We start from the raw sequence: 21,585 nt of genomic DNA, 5'->3' as shown, positions 1-21,585 counted from the left end.
GTGTTTGCGCTCCTCAGGAGCTTGAAAGCGGAGTTGGTCTTTCTGCAGGATATACACCTCTGCCTGAAGGACCAGGTTAGGCTAAGGAAGAAGTGGGTCAGTCAGGTTTTCCACTCAGGATTTAATTTGAAGTCAAGGGTAGTGGCAATTTTAATGAGCAAGAAAACGGAGTTTGTGAGCATGAAGGAAGTGAGGGACCCAGGTGGGAGATAGTGATTGTGACTGGGGTATTGGAAGGGACGCTGGTGGTGTTACCACAAACAGATAATTGGACAAATAATAATCTGTACTAGAATCAGTGAGATAAGTGAGTTTCACAGAAAGGTGGTTCGGCTTAGTCCGGGACGAGAGCAGAGGCCGGGGTGGAGGTTTGATTCGGGGTGTTGGCAGATGGAGGCTTTTGTGACAAAGTGCGGGTGGCGATAAAGGATTATGTGCAGTTGAATCAGAATGTGGCCAGTTTTTGGGAAGCGCTTAAAAAAGATGGTCCAGGGGTGATTATCTCTTTCAAGGCTCACGCAGATAGGGAAAGGAGGGAGGAATATGACCGTCTAATGAGCGAGATAGTGGAGGTGGTTAGGGAGTACACGAAGGTGCCCACCGCAGAAGGATTGGCTAGGAGGAAAAGGTTACTGGGACAATTCGATAGGCTGACAGCGTTAAGGGCGGTAGGACAGCTGCGTAGGCCAAGAGGGGTGCAGTATGAGTATGGGGAGAAGGTGAGTCGAATGCTAGTGCACCAGCTGCGGAGGCAGGCCGCGTCCAGGGAAATATTGAAGATACGGGCTCGGGGTGGCGGAGCCGGGGAAGATGAGGCGTTTAGGGAGTATTACAAGGAATTGTACAAGGCAGACCCGAGGGAGAAGTGGGGGACATGGGACGGTTTTTAGATGAGCTAGTTTCCTCAGCTGGAGGCAGTAAAAAGGTAGGCGCTGGAGAAGCCCCTGGGGTTGAGAGACGTACTGGATAATATAAGGGGTATAAAGTCTGGAAAGGCGCCAGGGCCGGGTGGATATCCGGTGGAATTTTATAAGGAGGTTGCGATGGACCTGGCACCGCATCTCTTGGGGGTGTTTAACGAGGCGCTGGAGAAGGTGGAGCTTCCAGAGCCAATTATGCAGGCAGTGATCACGTTAATCCTGAAAAAGAGGAAGGAACCGGTGAAATGTGGGTTGTAGAGGCCCATGTCGCTGTTAAATACAGACGTAAAAGTGCTGGCTAAGTTGCTGACGTGAAGGTTGGAGGGTTGTGACCCAGGGGTGGAGGACCAAACATCTTTGTGTGGGCGGCAAGGTAGCACAATGGAAACCACTGTTGCTTCCCAGCTTCAGGTTCCCAGGTACGATTCGCGGCTTGGGTCAATGCCTGTGCGGAGTCTGCACATTCTCCCTGTCTGCGTGGGTTTCCTCCAGGTGCTCCGGTTTCCTCCCACAAGTCCCGAAAGACGTGCTGTTTGGTGAATTGGATATTCTAAATTCTCTCTCTGTACCCGAACAGGCGCTGGAATGTGGCAACTAGGGGCTTTTCACAGTCACTTCATTGCAGTGTTAATGTAAGCCTACTTGTGACAATAAAGATTATTATTATAAAAGGCAGGCAGCTCTTGAGCAATATAAGGAGGTTGTTAAATGTAGTCATGAATCCTTCGGGAATCCAGGTACCGGAGGTAGTGATGTCTATGGATACGGAAAAGGCATTCCACCGGGTGGAGTGGTGGTACTTGTTTGAGGTTCTGGGAAGGCTTGGGTTTGGGCCAAGGTTTGTGGCATGGGTGTGCTTGCTATATGTGGAGCCGGATCCTTTGGTAGCGAAATTTGGTGTTTCGGAGAACCCGGAGCTCATGGAGAGGACGGCCGATGTCGTGGCCTTCGCCTCTCTGATTGCCTGGCAATAAATCTTACTGGAGTGGTGGTCAGCAGCACCACCGGTGGTAGCGGCCTGGTTGGGGTGACCTATATGATTTCCTACGGCTGGAGAAAATACAGTATGAGCTATGGGGTTCAGCAGAGGGATTTGAGACAAGGTGGGAATGTTTGTGGAGTTGTTTGTCACCGGGGGGGGGGGGGGACAAGGAAATTTTTAAGTTGAGCATGCCAACTAGTTTTAATAGTTTTTCATATTTGACTTTGCCAGCGTGCTCATGAAGTATTTGTCCTTTGGTGCCACTTCAATTAACTCTTGACACATATAATCGTATTTACAAGATTGATGTCTGGAATTTTCCACAGACAAACCACAAACCAAAGCAAGTTCAGGATTGCACTTTATACGGGCCTGATACAATTGACCTAGAATGGATGATAGTTAGCTAACAGCATTACTTGCACCCATCTTCAGGTGCAGGCCAGATTGACAGGATGAACGTGGCTTCTTGATGTTGGAGCATATATGAAATGCCTTATGGCAGTTAAACCAGTAACCTGTGGTCAAAGCCTCACAGCACCAAATACATACAAACTGCATTTTGTCATTAAAAATACACTGGGAAGTGGAAAATTCACACGTTGTAATGCTGTTTTCTGAGATGTGAAGTTAATGTGCACTGTTTGGGTAGAAAGAATAGACTTTTCATTGCATTTGAGAGTTTCTGATCTGGAAATTGGGTTTCCAAAATTGTTAAATGTAATCCAAAATATTGTTGATTGGTTTGTAATTTTGGAGCAAACAAGTAAGCTCTGTGTTATTGGTACTGGATTGCTAAAGGGCAAATTCCTAGTAATGCCGCTTTTACGTGTAGTAAACAATATTATGAATGGATCCTCGAGTAGATGTTAGAAGTAATTTGCATCAGGTAAGATGCAAAGATATACAGTTCTTGAAAAATAACTTGTATGGTAGCCTCTGAGCCATTAAGAAGTAAAGATTATCTGACCCAGATAATTGTACCAAAACAGAACTCTAATGAGTTGTCTGCAAATTGATATGCCCTAGTGACTGCTGCTCACACTAAATGGGGCTCCTGGCTTCAGGGAGAATGGATCAAGCCTCACTTTTGTGCTTTGGCAATGTTAATTTGCACTTTTCCTTTTTACTGGACAGTGGTTCCTGAAGGAACATATTGGCATGAAATCATATTTTGGACAGATAGTGTTGTGCGCTGAGCATTTTTCCTGCATGTGGTCACACAACAACTTAAAATGTACCAAGCATGCCTTGTTCCATTTAAAAAATGCATGGCAAGAAGTCTTACAACACCAGGTTAAAGTCCAACAGGTTTGTTTCGAATCACTAGCTTTCGGAGCACTGCGCCTTCCTCAGGTGAATGAAGAGAAGAGGTAGGTTCCAGAAACATTTATACAGACAAAGTCAAAGATGCAAGACGATACTTTGAATGCGAGTCTTTGCAGGTAATTAAGTCTTTACAAGTCCAAACGGACTTTACAAGTCCTCTCCAGTTGCTTTGTTTATCACTGGAAAGCCAGTGATTCAAAACAAGCCTGTTGAATTTTAACCTGGTGTTGTAAGACTTCTAACTGTGCTCACCTCAGTCCAACGCCGGCATCTCCACATCAAAAAATGCATGCGCACAGCATCCGTGCAGAAATATTTAAAGGTGTGATGCACCGTGACATTTTAAAGGGAGTATTGGTGACATGGTGTATAGAACATAGAAAAATACAGCACAGAACAGGCCCTTCGGCCCAGGATGTTGTGCCGAACCTTTGTCCTAGATTAATCATAGATTATCATTGAATTTACAGTGCAGAAGGAGGCCATTCGGCCCATTGAGTCTGCGCTGGCTCTTGGAAAGAGCACCCTACCCATAGTCAACACCTCCACCCAACACTAAGGACAATTCTGGACACTAAGGGCAATTTATCATGGCCAATCCACCTAACCTGCACATCTTTGGACTGTGGGAGGAAACTGGAGCACCCGGAGGAAACCCAAGCAGACACAGGGAGGATGTGCAGACTCCACACAGACAGTGACCCAAGCCGGAATCGAACCTGGGGCCCTGGAGCTGTGAAGCAACTGTGCTATCCACAATGCTGCCCTTAAGAACAAATAAATCTACACTATCAATTTACCGTAATCCATGTACCTATCCAATAGCTGCTTGAAGGTCCCTAAGGGGCCGTTTAGCACAGGGCTAAATCGCTGGCTTTGAAATAAGACCAAGGCAGGCCAGCAGCACGGTTCAATTCCCGTAACAGCCTCCCCGAACAGGCGCCGGAATGTGGCGACTAGGGGCTTTTCACAGTAACTTCATTGAAGCCTACTTGTGACAATAAGCGATTTTCATTTAATTTCATAATGTTTCCGACTCAACTGCTTCCACAGGCAGTGCATTCCATGCCCCCACTACTCTCTGGGTAAAGAACCTACCTCTGACATCCCCCCCCCTATATCTTCCACCATTCACCTTAAATTTATGTCCCCTTGTAATGGTTTGTTCCACCCGGGGAAAAAGTCTCTGACTGTCTATCTATTCCCCTGATCATCTTATAAACCTCTATCAAGTCGCCCCTCATCCTTCTCCGTTCTAATGAGAAAAGGCCTAGCACCCTCAACCTTTCCTCGTAAGACCTACACTCCATTCCAGGCAACATCCTGGTAAATCTTCTTTGCACCTTTTCCAAAGCTTCCACATCCTTCCTAAAACGTGGCGACCAGAACTGTACACAGTACTCCAAGTGTGGCCGTACCAAAGTTTTGTACAGCTGCATCATCACCTCACGGCTCTTAAATTCAATCCCTCTGTTAATGAAGGATGTATGTGAGGTTCTTATTGACTGTGTGGCATTGATAGGTGTTAAACCTTCCTATGTTTTGACGCAACACCTTGTAATGCAGAATAGAGGGCAGAGTCCCTGAACAACAGAGTAGGTTATTTAGGTTTGTGACATATAGTCATTTGTAAGAACTGAGCTCAGAAGATACTCATTAACCCTGAACAGTTATAGTTGGAAGGATCACATTTGGTAGTTTTGCTCAGAACATCCACCGATGGCCCCATTTGAGAATCAAGTCAATCTGACCAAACAAACATTTTGCCTTGCCTTACAGAAAACTTCAATATTTAAAAGCTTTCCACAGGTGACTGTTGGGATGTAGTATTCTTGTTTGGGATTATTAACTATTGCTATCTGTTCAGAATTAGCACTTGCATTTTCAAAGGGTTCACTGATCATCATTCAAGTCTATCATTTCCTCTGGTAGGAAATGTAATTGGTAAGTATGTGAGTTCCTTTAAGCGAGCAGAAAACAAAATTTCTAAGAGGGAAGTGTACATTTGTGAAATTTGCTTAAAATGATTTTTTTTGGTCCATGAAATTAGTCGTGCAAATTTGTCATTCGCATCCCTTTTTCCCCCGTCATTCTCATTCTCTCTCTCTCTCTCTCTTCCCCCCCCGCCCCCCCAAAAAAAACTGCAAATCAAAATGTATTTTCCACAGAAAGAAAGCAAATATTGTTGCTTTTAACGAGCCTAAACTTGCTGGATTGATGTGACCAAGCATGCCAAGTGCCTGGGAAGCTGTTTTCCTCCATTAGGATCAAAATATTACTGTGTGCTGAGTGACTGAACTCTGATGTATTCCACCTACTCCTCCAAGACATGTAGTTTTTAATCCACCTGTTTGTACTTCTCTCATCCACTGTCAAACAATGACAGAAGTCAAGAGTTGAAATCAGCCAATTGAGGTATGCCAATCTGAACAATTTAAAGTGGCAAATTCCTCCTGTATCAAGATTTTTAGACATTATATATCTAATGGAAGTAAATATAAGAAGTAGAAACTTTGCAAAGTAATCATAACCCTGCATCTTTTTAGTTACCTTTCTGAAGTAAGGCCTCTGTACAGTGGAGATCTTTCTTTAAACCAGTGTTGTCCAATAAAAATTGCTTCCTAGCCACAAGTGTGGCAATGGTGACACTGTTTTATTAGGAAAACACCTTAACTCTCAGGATATTCAACAACCAATGTATCATCAAAGAGGTAAAGCACAGCACATTATCATCAAAACCCCACTATGCTTTTGGCTTACTGTTTTATAAACATAAAAATGTTAAAATCTATATGCATACACTGCAAATGAATATTTTTTAATTTTATTTTTTAATAAAAAATTTAGAGTACCCAATTCATTTTTTCCAATTAAGGGGCAATTTAGCGTGGCCAATCCACCTAGCTTGCACATCTTTTTGGGATGTGGGGGCGAAACCCATGCAAACACGGGGAGAATGTGCAAACTCCACACGGATAGTGACCCACAGCCGGGGCTAACCCACTGCGCCACTGTGTTGCCCTATGCAAATGAGTATTGAGATCACATACCCATACGATGGTATTGGTCGCTCATTTTTAAACTTACAAATCAAAAATCCACATCCAAATTCCCAGTTAGTTACATGTGGCTTGTTTATTGCTAGCATAACCTTAAACTGACATACTTTGTAGACTTTGATGTTTGAAATTATTTCCTTATATTGGTTGATTTCATAATATTGTACACAGGAAGTCAAGACCAATTGTAGTTTTCAGGTGAAGCAGAGATTGAGGTATACATGAGCCAAGGCAACCAAATTGAATCAGTTCCCATTTTGCATTCTGTATATTCTGTCCTTCTATATTTCTGTTTTTTTAAATTCACTCACGGGATGGGAATATGGCTAGCAAGGCCATTTATTACCTGTCACCACCAATAGCGGAAGGGTGTAAATGCAGCACAATGGATTTACAAAGGAAATTTCTGTATAAATGTGGGCAATGGATTTAATAGAAAAAGTTGACAGGAATTCTGTGCAATGTAAAATTTTTAATATGGATTTGACCAAAGTTACTAACCAACTTGTTTAAAATAGCGCACACAGCGGCATGTATAACAGCTGAAAGTGCACAAAGGAATTTCAATACCATAGTTACTTGTAATGTGATAATTGGGTTCCTCCTTGTGCATCTTGTTGGGAAGATTTAGTTGAGCTTTGTTGCGGATCATCCTTTAAAATCTCCACCTTTAAGGATAGGAGTCCTGCAGATTTTGTTTTAATTCATAGGATTGATCAAACAGATTATAAGTGTAGCAGTGCAGGAAAAAAGTAAACTCTCAAAAGCAAATTCATTCATTTAGTGGAATCTTACAGTAGTAGGAGCTGGTGTTAAAAAAGTTTCAAGAGGTTGTTCTAAGTTGTCACTTGTAGCATGTTGCTGCATCTTGTCAGATAATATTTGGACACCAGAATTGGTTCAATGAAACAGAATCGAGGCTTCTGTACGAACGTCCTGAATTGAAAAGTATTTTAAGCTGAAAGTACTTCATTTTCACTTGATTTGCTGTGGATTGACTCATTGATGTAATAAAGTATTCTGTAAGGAATGTTTTATGATGGTTGAAGCAACATGACCCCATAACCTTTTCTGTGCAACCTGTGCACAGTTATGCATTGGTGCAATTATTTTTTTTTAAACATGTACACATAAAAGAAACTTAGGGCTAATGAAAATCAGTTGGGAGCCACACTCATTAGGAGTATGCACTTGGTAGTGGGGGATTGTAGAATTATCTCTTCCTCTTCCTGCTCTGAATTGGTAATACATTTGGAATTTTAATCAGAATTTACTTGGAGGTACTGATTAGTCAAAATAATTGGGGAGGGGGTGAATGGAACTGTCTGTAAGGCTCTGTAAACTGTCAATTGTGGCAAGTCAAAATTTGATTATCTAAACTGGAAGGAATGGACTCCTTTGTGTTTAAAGCATTTGGGTTGCATATAATTACAAAGATTTTTTTTCCTCCCTTCCAGGACATGTAATATTGCAGTTAGATGCATTGTTGAATTTGCTGGGCGTTACTCTTTTATTCCTATACAAACTGAACAATTTGGCCCCTTGTTTTATTTATAAAGGTTCAGTGTATCTTTGCCTGCCTACTTCAATCTGCAAGGGAGTTACAGAAACACCCCGCGTTCATCGAGCCGTGAGTCATGACTAATTTTTCCAGCTGTGTTAATAAATGTGGACAAGGAAACAGTCAATTTTAATAGCTGCAATATACAAAGATACGGTGTACACAACAATGGGAAATGAGTAAACTGCAATGCAGTAACAACTCTGGCCAGACCAATTTGATATGTAGGTTTACTTCAGTTTTGGGGGGAATCGATAGAAAGGATTCTACTGCTAACCTGCAAGCAGCAATTTGAGACCACTAGATTTAAACTGGGACCAGTATTTCTGAGACACATGCTGTGATTTAATTGCATTGTTTGCGCATATCAAGAAACAAATTCTGGAGCATTTGGTCAAGATTTATGGGTTTAAATGCAAATTAGCCATTTTAAAAACCTTGGGTTATCAGAATTAGTTTTTCACTCACTGAAACTTTTTTTCCAGGGTGATGGTGGTACCAAGCAAGAATTGGCCTGGCTGCGCAGTGCAGCTATGTGCCGGAAGCTTACAAAGTTGCTTACTCTGAAATTGACAGTCATCTTGACTCGGGGTTGCACTTAGTGCTCGATGTGACTAGCATCACAGTGATGGGTAACTGTGGCAAAAAGCTGAATTTATAGGCAGAACCGTCACAATATTACCAGTCGGTTACAATGAAAGCACAACCTTTAAATCCTCATGGTAAACCTCTGCAAAATCCTAACATGTCATATCTGAGAGAATGAAGTATCCATACTTCATCAGATGCACGAGAAAAGAGACTAGCCAAGAAATTATGATTTTATAGCATATTATAGGAACACGGAAACCATTTCTTCTCTCCCTCACTGAGAGTGCAGCTGTGTAGGATAGGAAACATTTTATAGACTGGTCAGCTGTACTCAGTAATGCGTCCTACTGGCATAGTTTTCTACAGAGAGAAGGGAGAGGCTATCTTTTGTGTTCATCTTATTTTTGTCTTAAGCATCTAAATATAGTTTTATTTCTCCCAGAAATGTGAGCGAAGGTATCAGATGTGCTAAGGAGCAGTGATCTGATTTGTTTCTGCAAAACAACAATTTGTAGATTGTTAGTGGACCGAGCTGCTCAGATTTATTAAACCATAAATGAGAACTTGATCCCCGTTGCAGAACTAAAGCTTGGCATATCCATCGCTCCCATAAAACTACTGACATTCTTGCTCATTCACCTGGTCCATGAGGGAGTTTTCAACATGCTGTATTTTCTATTTAGTTCTGGTTTAATTTTTACTCCACTTTGCCTGCTTGGATCCAACATTCTGATCCTGAAATTGACATTTTGGTTTAGGTTTTTTTAAAACTTGTGTGCTGTGAATGTAGACCATCAATCTGTTAGCGGAACGAGGAGAATGGAAATTACAGCATGGTGGTCCATCAAAGTTTGTATTATTGTGTGCTTTCTCAGCACAGCCCTGTAGTGTTCCTGGCTTAGGTACAGCTGGAAATAATAACATCACTCCTGACCCGCAATTTTCCTTCCCAAGAAGCGGAAAGTATTCCGTTATTTTGTGCCTCTTTCTCTCCAGCTGGACAAGCAGGAACTGTCCCTTTCTAAGACTCCGCAATCAGAAATGTGAACCTCGGCTATCTCTGGGTGGAGTGTAAGCTGGGGAGAGGAGCAATTCACTGTCTTTTTAAAGACCCACAACTTGCATTTGAAAGCAGTCTGTTCATGTTAAAAACAGTATCTCAACTCCATGTATATTATATATTGCTCATCCAGTGCATCTAAACTAGTATTCAAAATATATTTGTATTATGAGCAATAACATTTATTCCAGGATATTATTCTGATGGTTTGTGGTGGGGGGGGGGGGATCATTCATGCCTGACATTCTCCAGAATTTTTTAATAAGTTCCTAACCATTTTGTGTACTTTCTCTAATAACCAGAACATAGAACGATACAGCGCAGTACAGGCCCTTCGGCCCACTCAGTAACAATGCTTTTTTAATCAATGTTTTGCAATAGCCCCAGCTTTAAATCAAGTGGCCTTAATTGTTACAGTGTAGGAACTTAGCAGTAGATTTATTTCTGCAGTTAATGCTCTTAATGTTGTAGTCCATAAGAGCATTTATTAAACATTAATAAAACTGTCATTGAGTAGTGGCATAAATGCCATGGGCAGCATACAGCCAAATTTAATTCAACAGAGGAATGTGTAGAAATGCTATATACAATAGCTTGATACATAGGCATCAAACAAGGCTTGACATTGTGCTGATTTGATAATATGCTGCACTGCAAGGTTATTGGGTACATTTGTTGGTTGACTACAACTATAAAACTATTCCCCCTTTTTCTTCCATAGATTCTGTGTGTTTTTGGGGTGCACCTGTTACAGTTTATGGATTTATGGACATTTTCACTTAATAAATCTGGAATTAAAAGCTAATTCCAGTCATGGTGTTATGAAGCTATCAATCTGGTTTACTAATGTCCTTCAGGGAAGAAATTCTGCTGTCCTTGCCTGATCTGGCCCACATGTGTCTCCTGACCCACAACAATGTAGTTGACTCTTAACTGTCCTCTGAAATGGTTTCACAAGCCACTCAGTTGCACCAAACCATTACAGAAAAGTCAAAGAGGAATGAAACCGGATGGATTACCTGGTATCAACCAAGGCAACAAAATGACAATGGCACACCCAGCCATTTCAACCCTGCAAAGTTTTCCTTTCTGATATCTGGAGGCATATGCCAAAATTGGGAAAGCTGTCCCACAGACCAGTCGAGCAATAGCCTGATGTAGTCATACTTTCTGAATCATACCTTACAGACAATATCCCAGGGACTACCATCCGTGGGTATGTCCAGTTCCACTGGCAGGACAAACCTACCAGAGGTAACAGCGCATTGTTTTACAATCGGGAGAAAGTTGCCTGGGAGTCCTCAGCATTGACTCCGGACCCCATGAAATCTCATGGTGTCAGGTCAAACATGGGAAGGTAAAATTCCTGCTGGTTGCTACCTACCGCCCACCAGTCCATCTTTCTTCCCCATGCCCCAGTTGCTGAATCGACTCCTCCATGTTGAACGCCAATTAGACGAAACATCGAGGGTGGCAAAGGCACTCTGGATGAGGGATTTCAATGTCTATCACCAAGAGTGGCTCGGTAGTACCATTTTTGTCAGTGTCCCGTAGGACATAGTTGCTAAACTGGGCCTGCAGCAGGCGGTTGGGAACCAATGAGTAGGAACAGCCTACTTGACCTCAACCTGACAAATCTACCTGTTGCTGATGCATTTGGCCAAGATTTAAAAAAAAAAAAAAAAATTTAGAGTACCCAATTCATTTTTTTCCAATTAAGGGGCCATTTAGCATGGCCAATCCATCTACCCTGCACATCTTTGTGTTGTGGGGGTGAAACCCACGCAAACACTGGGAGAATGTGCAAACTCCACACGGACAGTGACCCAGAGCCGGGATCAAACCTGGGACCTTGGTGCCATGAGGCGCAATGCTAACCATTGCGCCACCGTCCTGCCCCTGCATTTACCCAAGATGGTTTTGGTAGTAGTGACCACCGCACAGTTGTTGTGGAGGCAAAATCCCATCTTCAGATTGAGTGTACGCTATCATGTTGTGTGGCACGAGCAGCATGCTAAATTTGGAACGGATCTAGCAGCTCAAAACTGGGCATCCATGAGGCACCCTTGGCCATCAGAAGCAGCAGAATTCCATTCAACCACATTCTCCAAAATCATGCTCAGATACATCCCTCACTGTACCATTATCATACAATCGGAGATCTACCTTTTTTCTTTGAAGAGTGCAGGAGGGCATGCCAGGAGCAGCACCGGGCATACCTTAAAAATGAGCTTTCAACCCAGGAAAGCTATAACACAGGACTACTTGAATGACATAATTGAAGCAGCATGCAAAAGACAGCTAAGCTATTCCACAACCAGCAGATCAGATCTAAGCTCTGCAGTCCTGCTACATCTAGTTGTGAGTGATGGCGGGCAATTTCCTAACCAGGGGAGGAGCCCAGCACACCAGGTAAAAGAAGAGGCTGAAGTAATTACAACCATCTACAACCAGAATTGCTGAGTGGCAGATCTATTTCTACCTTCCCCAAGGTCCCAAGCATCACAGATTCAAGTCTGCAGCCAATTTAATTTACTTGGTGTGATATTGAGAAATGGTTGAAGGCATGGGATGCTGCAACGGCTATGGTCCCTTTAGGGGAGGCAGTGGCAATGCCACTGGACGAGTAATCCAGGGTAATGCTCTGGGGACTAGGTTTGGAATCCCACCAGGGCAGATGGTGGAATTTGAATTCAATTTTAAAAATCTGGAATTAAAAGTCCAATGATGACCATGAAACCATTGTCAATTGTCATAAAAACCCATCTGGTTCAGTAATGTCATTTAGGGAAGGAAATCTGTCATCTTTACCTGGTCTGTCCTATATGTGACTCCAGACCCACAGCAATGTGGTTGACTCTTAAATGCCCTCAGCAGTGGGCAATGAATGCTGGTCCAAACAGCGACACCCACATCCCATAAACGAATAAAGAAGAAAAGAACTGACTCGAGCAATTGTACTCCAGAACTAGCTGTGCCCTCAGCTAAGCTGTTCGAGTACAGCTACAACACTGGCATCTACCTGACAATGTGGAAAAGAACAAACAACATTACATTACAGCACAGGAACAGGCCCTTCGGCCCACCAAGCCTACGCCGATCCAGATTCCTTATTTAGACCTGCTAAATGCCCAAAAGATCTGTATCCCTCCATTCTGCACCCGTTCATGTGTCTTTCAAGATACATCTTGAATGTTGCTATTGTGCCTGCCTCCACTACCTGCACTGGCAACGTGTTCCAGGTATGCCTTGTCCACAAAAAGCAGGACAAATCTAACCTGACCAAATTACAGTTACATCAGCCTACTCTTGATTGTTAGCAAAGTGATGGAACATGCAATCAAGCAGCACTTGCATATGAAATAACCTGATCACTGATGCTCAGTTTGTGTTCTGCCACAGCAACCTTGGTCCAAATATGGGGAAAAAGAGCTGAACAAAAGGCAAAGTGAGAGTGACTGCCCTTGACATCAAGGCAGCATTTGACTGTATGTGGCATGGAGCCTGAGCAAAACTAAAGTCAATGGGAATCAGGGGAAAACTTCCCACTGTTGGAGTCATACCTAGCACAAATAAGATGGTTGTGGTTGGAGGTCAATCATCTCCGTCCCAGTACATTTATTGCTACTCCTCAGGATAGTTCAATGAGCCTCCCTCCATTATAAGGTCAGAAGTGGGGATGTTCCCTGGTGATTTCACGATGCTCAGTACCATTCACAAATCTGTGCCCATACGTGGCAAGACCGAGACACCAACCAAGCTTGAGCTGATAAGTAACACTCGCGCCACTCAAGTGACGAGCAATGACCATCTCCAACAAGAATATAACCATGCCCCCTTGACTTTCAATGGCATTATCATCACTGAAACCCCCACTATCAACTTCCTGGCGATTATCGTTGACCATAAATTGAACTGAACCAGGCATATACACACCGGCTACGAGAGCAGGTCAGGGGCTGGAATTTATTAGGCGAATAGCTCCCCTCCTGACTCCCCACTCCTTGCCTGGCCACCATTTACAAGGCACAAGTCCGGAGTGGGATGGAATACTCTCCACTTGCCTGGATGAGTGCAGCTCCAACATCACTCAAGAAGCTAGCCTGGTCTAGTTCCATCCAGGACAAAACAGCGTGTTGGCACCCCACCTGACACTTTACAAATTTGCTTCCTCCACCGTTTGATGCAGTAGTGCCATCTACAAGATGCATTGCAGCAAATCACCAAGGCTTCTTCAACAGAGCTTTTCAAACCGACAACCTACCCCCTAGAAGAACAAGGGCAGCAGATACATGGGAACACTGCCACCTACAAGGTCTCCTCCAAGCTTCACAACATGCTGATTTAAATTATATCGCTTTTTCTTCACTGTAGCAAGGTCAAAATCCTGAAGCTCCCTTCCTAACAGCACACAGACTGCAGAGGTTCATGAAAGCAGCTCACCACCACCATATCGAGTGCAATTAGGGATGGACAACAAATGTTGGCCTAGCCAGTGATGTCCCCATCCAGTGAGAGAAGAAAGAAAAAAGAACATGTGAGCGAGTCCCAATATGGTTCTCTCAGTGGAGCACTCTGGATGGTCTAAACAATGGAACAATGATCAACATCATCCAAACCCTGAAATGTGATTTTACTATCCTTTCACTTTGAAGTAGGTTATTGCTTCATAATTTATTTTGAGTTGACTTGAAGTGTTGTGCAGCTTGCCTGTTTTATTGCAGTGCTGTTCAAGGATGAAAATAGTGGTGCGTCATTTTAGGTTTACCAATTTGACTGATTCCTGAAGGATAGTGAATTTGTATTTTGGGGTGCGGAAAGCCAAGAGCGAACCTGGACAACTTCAAAATGTCTACCAAAATGTAAAACTATATTGATGTACCTAATCTAAACATTTATACAACTGACCAGCAGTACCTGCTGTCAGAACGTGTGTACTCCAGCAGTACAGTTCTGAGCAGACCTGAATATTTGAACATCATTTTCTGAATGGCCACAGAAACAGCCAAACCCACTTTCTCCTCTTGTACTCTTGCTTTAAAAATGTACCGTTCCAGTAGTGTATTGGTCTTGAAGGCATTTTATAATAAACACTGCCAAAATCAAGTGATAATGATCTTGTGTATTAGAAGGGACACTTGATTCTTTTGGAGCTTTCTTCTGTTGCCTTTTTGAGACTAGCAAATATACCCAATAACTTTCTGTTCGGAATTAGAAGATCAAATTCTTTAAATGCATTCGAAACCCAGGTTTTAATTTGAACAATGTATTTGGAGTGACTGCTGTGTACTGAGACACACTCATTTGTGTAATTTTCTTTTTGGGAAAATAGCTATTGCTCAGGCTCAAGCTTTTTCAATTTATATTTTGTTTATCCTTGAAACATTTATTGTCTTCAAAAATGCCTGTGCTATCTTTCTTTAGTTGCCAGTTTTCTGCTAAGGATTTGTAAGTAATTTCTAAATTTGAACCCAGTTCCGTGCTCAATATAGAATTTAATACTTCTGACATTTGTTTACCAAATAATTGATACAAAATTGACCTCTTTTTGTGCAAGTGAATAGTGCCTGTTCTCGAGGCTTAAATAATTGTTAGCTGTACCAATCATGTATTCCAGAATTATTCTAAAAACCATAATTGGCCACATATTAAAATTTTTGACTGACCATTAAAATGAACCAAAAAATTAAATAAACAGAAGTAGAATTCTTTTTTTTGTAAATAACTATCAATATCTCGTGGCTTGTTCAGAAAAGTATCAATCTATTGGGTATAGCATTCTATAAGATCAAATTAGCAACATGACTGAATGAAAGGTTTACACCGAAAGTGATCAGGGCCGAATGTCCATTCTATTCAACCCCAAACCCCTTCATTTTTCAACTCCGGTTTCATTTTCTTATCTTTTAGAGCATAATTTAATCACCCATTAGGAAAGGGCAATGCCTAGTCCATCTTGCATTTTTTTAGTTGTTTCAATGATGCTAAAAAGTCAAAACTATTCTGGTCCGTGTGTGAATTTAAATTTTGGCAGCCTTGAATTGAAATAGTGCTGAAGTGTTTGAGAAATAATCTTTCTCAGTCGTACAGTGCAGAAGTTTTAAACCTACATTTTAATTTGGAATGGCCGTCAGAGAAGTAAACTGTATAGTCAACCAAGTGCTTATTGTTACTATTTTGAAAACGCTATTTAAGTCCAAAAGAAGATAATTTAATTTCCATTTTGTAGAACTGCTTGATGTGTGATTGGCGTAAGTCCCTTCTTGCAGGTGTATAACACTGAACACTTTCTCACCTTTTTAACTTCCCAACATCCAGGGTATAAAACACTGTGCAGCTGAGGCACTAATAGTGGAAGAGATGGAAGCTGGTGTCCTGGGGGCACTCGCAGTGTGTATTCTCGCTTTGCAAGCTTTTTCAATCTATGTTTTGTTTATCCCTCTTTTTAAAAGAAAAACAAGGATATTTAGCAGTTGATTTCAAATGACATTTTACAGGGCTGAAAGAATTCCATAAGGTATCATGTCTTGGAAAAGAATCATATACAGAATCCTGATGAGTAGATGTGGGATTAATGAAAACCTTTGTAGAATAGACTGAGTCAATTGCGCAGTTTGGGGCTTATTAATCTATAAAGTAATATTTTTAATTAAATGTTCATTTTTGTACTCTTGAGCAGTTTATATCCATTAAACAATGCTTTACTCTCACAGGAGTTCACCTGACACACGGTCTATGTTTGGGCCAGTACAACACAGCATCTGTAGGGTAGGGTGATGCAACTACCAAAATTATATTTGTGAAGATTTGCATTATGTTTGACGTGTGATCTTAATGGGCTTACGTTATTTCCCATGTGTTTTTTTTTTTGTAACTGCATCCTAAATTTTGCCACTTGCGCACATGGATTTAGAATTAACAAGTTAACTGCTTTGGAGTAGTTTAGACCAAGTGAACGCACTGCACTTCTGTGACATAACTGAGGTTATAAAATCTGGACAGTGCTTTTTTTTAATGTATTTATAACTCGTCTCATGAGTGGTGTTTTGATCTTTTTTTAATTTTTTTTTTTAGTTTTATGTGATTTCAATGTGTTTTTCTCCTGTCCGTTATCGCTCACATATGTAATGGCTCCAATGCAGCTAGATGAAAGAAGTGCGTGGGCAGGTGTATAAAGTGGGTTCGAATCAGGTCAGTATGGAAAATCCTGTAAGTGACCGCATCTGAATACCCTTACTTAAATTGGAATCCTAATTTTAATTTGGTTGTTTTTGGCAGTCAAAAATGGAGTTTGATCATTTTAGTTGCTTCAATTGATAGTGCCACCTCGTTTAAATCTTTAGTAGGAACCATATTTGAAGGATATCTTTCTCCTTGTTTCTCTTGAAGTAGGGGAAGGAGCTCAACCCTCCTTTAACTGAATCTGTTGATATGGACTACTTTGCCCGTTTCAGGAAGTTTGAAATTAGTCTGTAGTGCAGACACATTGCTCTCTGAGTGTGAACAATCCAGGTAGACTGGCAGTTTTGTTGGCGAACTTCTTTCCCTGCAGCCGGAGTAATTGTATTCAGCTTTGTAGATATCACACAAAGTTGATTTTCCTACAGATTTTATTTCCAAGACATGGTACTTGCCTGGAACCTTCTTCATGAAAGACTGATTGACATCTTAAAATACAACTTGCCCTAAAAAAAATGTGAAATCATCTGTGTGATGTGTAATACAGTAAACGTACTTGGGTGAAAAAGTATGTTTCCGATTGCCGCCTTACACTTGTGAGTCCAGAAAGAGCCTGTAGAAGATGACTGCCACATTTACGTTGTTGCTTGGGCGAAACCATGAAAGCATACCCAGGTGTTGAAAGGGTTTTCGTAGTTCATTATGAGAAGGGAGGAGAGAATTGTAGGACTGGGGTGTGACACATGTTTGGTATAAGAGTCCCAACTAAAGTTGGTTTGGGTAATGAGCAGTCTGGCAGGATTGAGGTACTGGCTACAGACCTGGTCATGTTGAATATTTACAGAGTGAAGCCCACTCTTCTGAAGGGTCATGTATTTGATGCCAGTAATCTCTGGAATGTTGTGGTTCTACAACAATTACTCCACCTTGTGCTGCCTATAATGCATTAATTATGGTGGTAACCTGCGGTGTTAGTATGCACATGTACGTTTTCTCTTGGAAAGTTACCACTTTAGCCTGAGGTGGCAGTGATATATTTCCCTTTTCTGTATAGAAAATTTCTGGTATTTGATCAAACCTTTACAAGTGCACATTTATACAAAATTATTTTGCTTTTGTAGAGTCCTATAGTAGTGAGTAACTTAATAACAAGCAGCTACTGGATGTGCACAAAACAACTATCTTGATTTCCATAACTACCTGGAGACAAACCATGTCAAATAAGCAATCAGGTAGGAGGATGTTGAAGGGGGGGGGGAGCTAAACTGAACAAGGGGCTTAAAAGCAGTATTCAAAAATGTATGCTTTTGTAGTATACCACATCTTTAGTGGTGAGCACCTGTTTGGTTGTAGGTAATCTGTTCATACGTATCTAGATGCAGCATTCTGCTTCATATTGAATTTTGAAAGCTTAATTTAGTTATAATTTACTGCAACTGTCTTCAGACTAATTATTGAATTAAAAGTAGATATTTTGCTAAAAATCCTCAAGCTATTACTTGGGCTACTTTGCAGCAACCACTCTGTATTTTAATTGTGTCCATTTAGCTTAGAAAAGGCACATGGTATTGGAAACATACTTTGTCAGAGGGATGGAGGCTGGGATTACTTGTTACATGTGTGTGTGTATGAACTATAGTTTCCCATCTAACCCTGTGTTGCACTATGACCTCTGTATTGCAGGAGATGCCAGTCGGCAGCGAATCAGATTTACTGACGATCGGGTCTGCAAGAGTCACCTCCTAAGCTGCTGCCCACATGATATTCTTTCTGGAACGGTAATGTATTTTGATCAATAAAAAATATATATGCTTATTTTAATTCTCAATTCTTTGATAATTGGTCAAATCTGATATTGAACTGCTGAGCTTTGTGCTAAAATAGGAACACTTTGTAATAAAGATGAGTCCACTTAAGCAGCTGCTAGTTGGATCAAAATACTAAAGTAGTCTTTCCTTCATTTCAATGTGAAATAAGCACTGGATTGGTTCTGTAAATTCAGTCCAATTCCTTTTAATAAAATCATTTAAAACACCTTTCAAATCACTGTCACTTTTAGCTACTCTCTCATATATATCAATTTTAGTGGTTTGTCCATGACATTGCTCCCAGTAAATTGTACGGTGCATAGTTGTATAGTGATAGGAATATTATATCATGTGATGCAATTAGCAAAGCTATCCATTTTGGTTGGAGAAATAAAGCAGGGACATTGTGGGAGTGTCAAATAAAGGAGCTGAAAAGGGATTGAAGTGGTATAGTCATCTGTTGTGGAAATAAAGAGAGGAAACAAAAATGTGGAGAGGTGAATCATGGAGATGAGACTGTCTGCAAGAGGAGGAGGAAGGCCTAAGACCAGATGGAAAATATGGTGGCAAGGTACTTAAATGCAGCAGGTTTGGGAGAGGAATGGTGATTGAGATGGAGAATGGTGAACAAACAGCATTATGGCGACCCCAAGTAAAATGGGAGAACCAATAGAAGAGGAAATTGGATGAGGCCACAACTCTGTGCAGTTTTGGTCGTCAAACATGAGGAAGGAAGGACTCTAGAGGGAATACAACAAATGTTCACTAGAGTGGTTCCTGGGGTGAGGGATTGTAGTATGAGAAATTGTTGATTACGCAAGGCCTATCTTGCCTGGAGTTAGAAGAATGAGTGATCTAATTGAAATATGTAATATTCTTCAAAGGGCTTGACAGGGTAAATACAGAGAAAATGCAATAGCAGCATTTTAGAAGCCCTGAACTCCATAAAGCATGCTGTTTTGTTCTATTGTTGTCATTCTACAGTAGCATATTATCCAGCTTAATGTGAACCATGTTACTGGAGACCACCAGCATGTGATCCCGCGATGCACTGATAAAGAATACAAGGAAAACTGCAGTGGGGATTTTGCAGATGGCTAATTTGGCTGAATCTCAACTTGCAAAGTCAGGCAAAACACGATCTAGATAATATAAATTGAGCCTGTATCTTACCCTGGTTTACAAGCCTTATACATGTTATTATATTTCATTTCATAGAATTTACAGTGCAGAATATATTTCTCACTATGACCCATAGATGCCAACCATATGCATTTATTATTGGGGGTGACTGGTGGTGGCACTGTCATTTATTGATTTTTTTTAAAAAAGTACAGTTGGACCTTTCTTGCTTGTCTGTGAGAAATAAATCATATGGGCGAGTTTGAGACTTTTTTTACGCCGCAATTTAGCGAGGCCAATCCACTTAAACTGCACATCTTTGGTTTGTGGGGGTGAGACCCACGCAGACATGGGGAGAATATGCAAACTCCACACGGACAGTGACCCGGGGTCGGGATCGAACCTGGGTCCTCGGCGCCGTGAGGCAGCAGTGCTAACCATTAAGCCACCGTGCCGTCATCGAGTTAAGCGACAGTTAAACCCCCCCCCCAATCATAAGCCTAGAAATGTTAACTGATGGTTGGTCAGTGGTCTGTCATTTAGTACTGAAATGAGAGATTTCTTCACCAAAAGGGTTGAAAATCTTAGGACTTTAACCACCCTGTATGTCAGCTCCAGTGTCGAAATATAAGTCAGCGTGCAAGGACTTCATTAGGTAAAGCGTTTTTACAATGCTTTGTTCTGATGAGGCATATAAATGGATTTGTTTTAAATCTTCCTTCATTTCGTTGAGAATTGATATGTATTAATGTCTGGCTTTAGATGTTTTTTGTATTGGATCATGCTGATTCAAACATTACTGTTGGGGATTCCAATATCTAAATATGTCGTTCTTTTATTTTAGAACAGCTGTCCATTGCCATGTTGGTGAATTGAAATAATGGTTTAGTACTGTTATTTTGCTACTTCATTTAATATTATTCAGTACTGACAAGTTAATATTTGATTTGTTTCTCAATTTCCTGCAGAGAATGGATCTTGGAGAGTGCACAAAAGTTCATGACCTTGCACTGAGAGCAGACTATGAAATTGCCTCCAAATTAAAGGACCACTTTTTTGAAATGGATGTAAGTGATGATGTAATTACTGTTGTGTAGAGTTGAAAGCTATGATATGACTCCTTAAAGTGGAGCCTAAAAATGACGGGTGTGTTTTCAATCTACAGTTTGGGCTTTTAGTTGTATACTATTTGAACAGTTAACCAACCACTTAAAAATTCCAAATGGTTTAATTGAAAACACATTCACGAAGGATTCCAAAAATATAAATGTATTTTTATGGCACTTGATCAATTTGTTGGAATGCAGTAATGGAATACAATATGCTGCAGGAATGAAACAATGAGATTGCAAGTTCCATTAGCCCTTGCAGGTGAAAGTCCAAATTGCACAATTGTCCTCCAATTCAACAATAATAAATGGGTATGGATTTTGCATTCTCACTGGGGGAATTAAGTATGTGATACAGTTGTTTTGAATATATATATTATATACATTTCTCCTTACCTGAGAAAGGACATATTGGCGCTGGTGGGTGTGCAGAGGAGATTCATTTGGTTAATCCCAGAGTTGAGGGGGCTGGAATACGAGGAGAAGTTGAGTAGACTGGCACTGTACTTGTTGGAATTTAGAAGAATGCGGGGGGATCTTATAGAAACATATAAAATTATGAAGGGAATAGATAGGATAGTTGCGGGGAGATTGTTTCCACTGGCAGGTGAAAGCAGAACTAGGGGGCATAGCTTCAAAATAAGGGGAAGTAAATTTAGGACTGAGCTTAGTAGGAACTTCTTCACCCAATGTGACTCTATAGAATTCCCTGCCCAGTGAAGCAGTTGAAGCTCCTTCATTAAATGTTTTCAAGGTAAAAATAGACAGTTTTTTGAAGAGTAAAGGGTTATGGTGTTCTGGTGGGGAAGTGGAGCTGAGTCCACAAAAGATCAGCCATGATCTCATTGAATGGTGGAGCAGGCTC

At 41.2% G+C, this 21,585-nt stretch overlaps 1 protein-coding gene across 4 annotated transcripts in view; it reads left to right on the top strand.

The window, feature by feature from the left end:
* LOC140403867 (putative RNA-binding protein Luc7-like 2) overlaps positions 1 to 21,585 on the top strand; it is a 111,954-nt gene that overhangs the window by 22,632 nt on the left and 67,737 nt on the right. Inside the window, exons 2-4 of one of the 4 annotated variants that reach the window (XM_072492076.1) lie at positions 7,850 to 7,920; positions 18,365 to 18,459; positions 20,580 to 20,678. In XM_072492076.1, coding sequence (XP_072348177.1) covers positions 20,583 to 20,678 — 96 coding nt within the window. In that variant the 5' untranslated portion in view covers positions 7,850 to 7,920; positions 18,365 to 18,459; positions 20,580 to 20,582. Of the gene's footprint in view, positions 1 to 7,849; positions 7,921 to 16,306; positions 16,694 to 16,743; positions 17,914 to 18,364; positions 18,460 to 20,579; positions 20,679 to 21,585 lie in introns of those variants that run through there. The other 3 variants (XM_072492075.1, XM_072492074.1, XM_072492073.1) reach the window with 3 other exon arrangements.

This window comes from Scyliorhinus torazame, chromosome 29 (genome assembly GCF_047496885.1).
Source record: "Scyliorhinus torazame isolate Kashiwa2021f chromosome 29, sScyTor2.1, whole genome shotgun sequence".
Classification (NCBI taxonomy): domain Eukaryota; kingdom Metazoa; phylum Chordata; class Chondrichthyes; order Carcharhiniformes; family Scyliorhinidae; genus Scyliorhinus; species Scyliorhinus torazame.
Note: the sequence above shows the minus strand (reverse complement) of the source record. Positions and strands in the feature narration are given on the sequence as shown.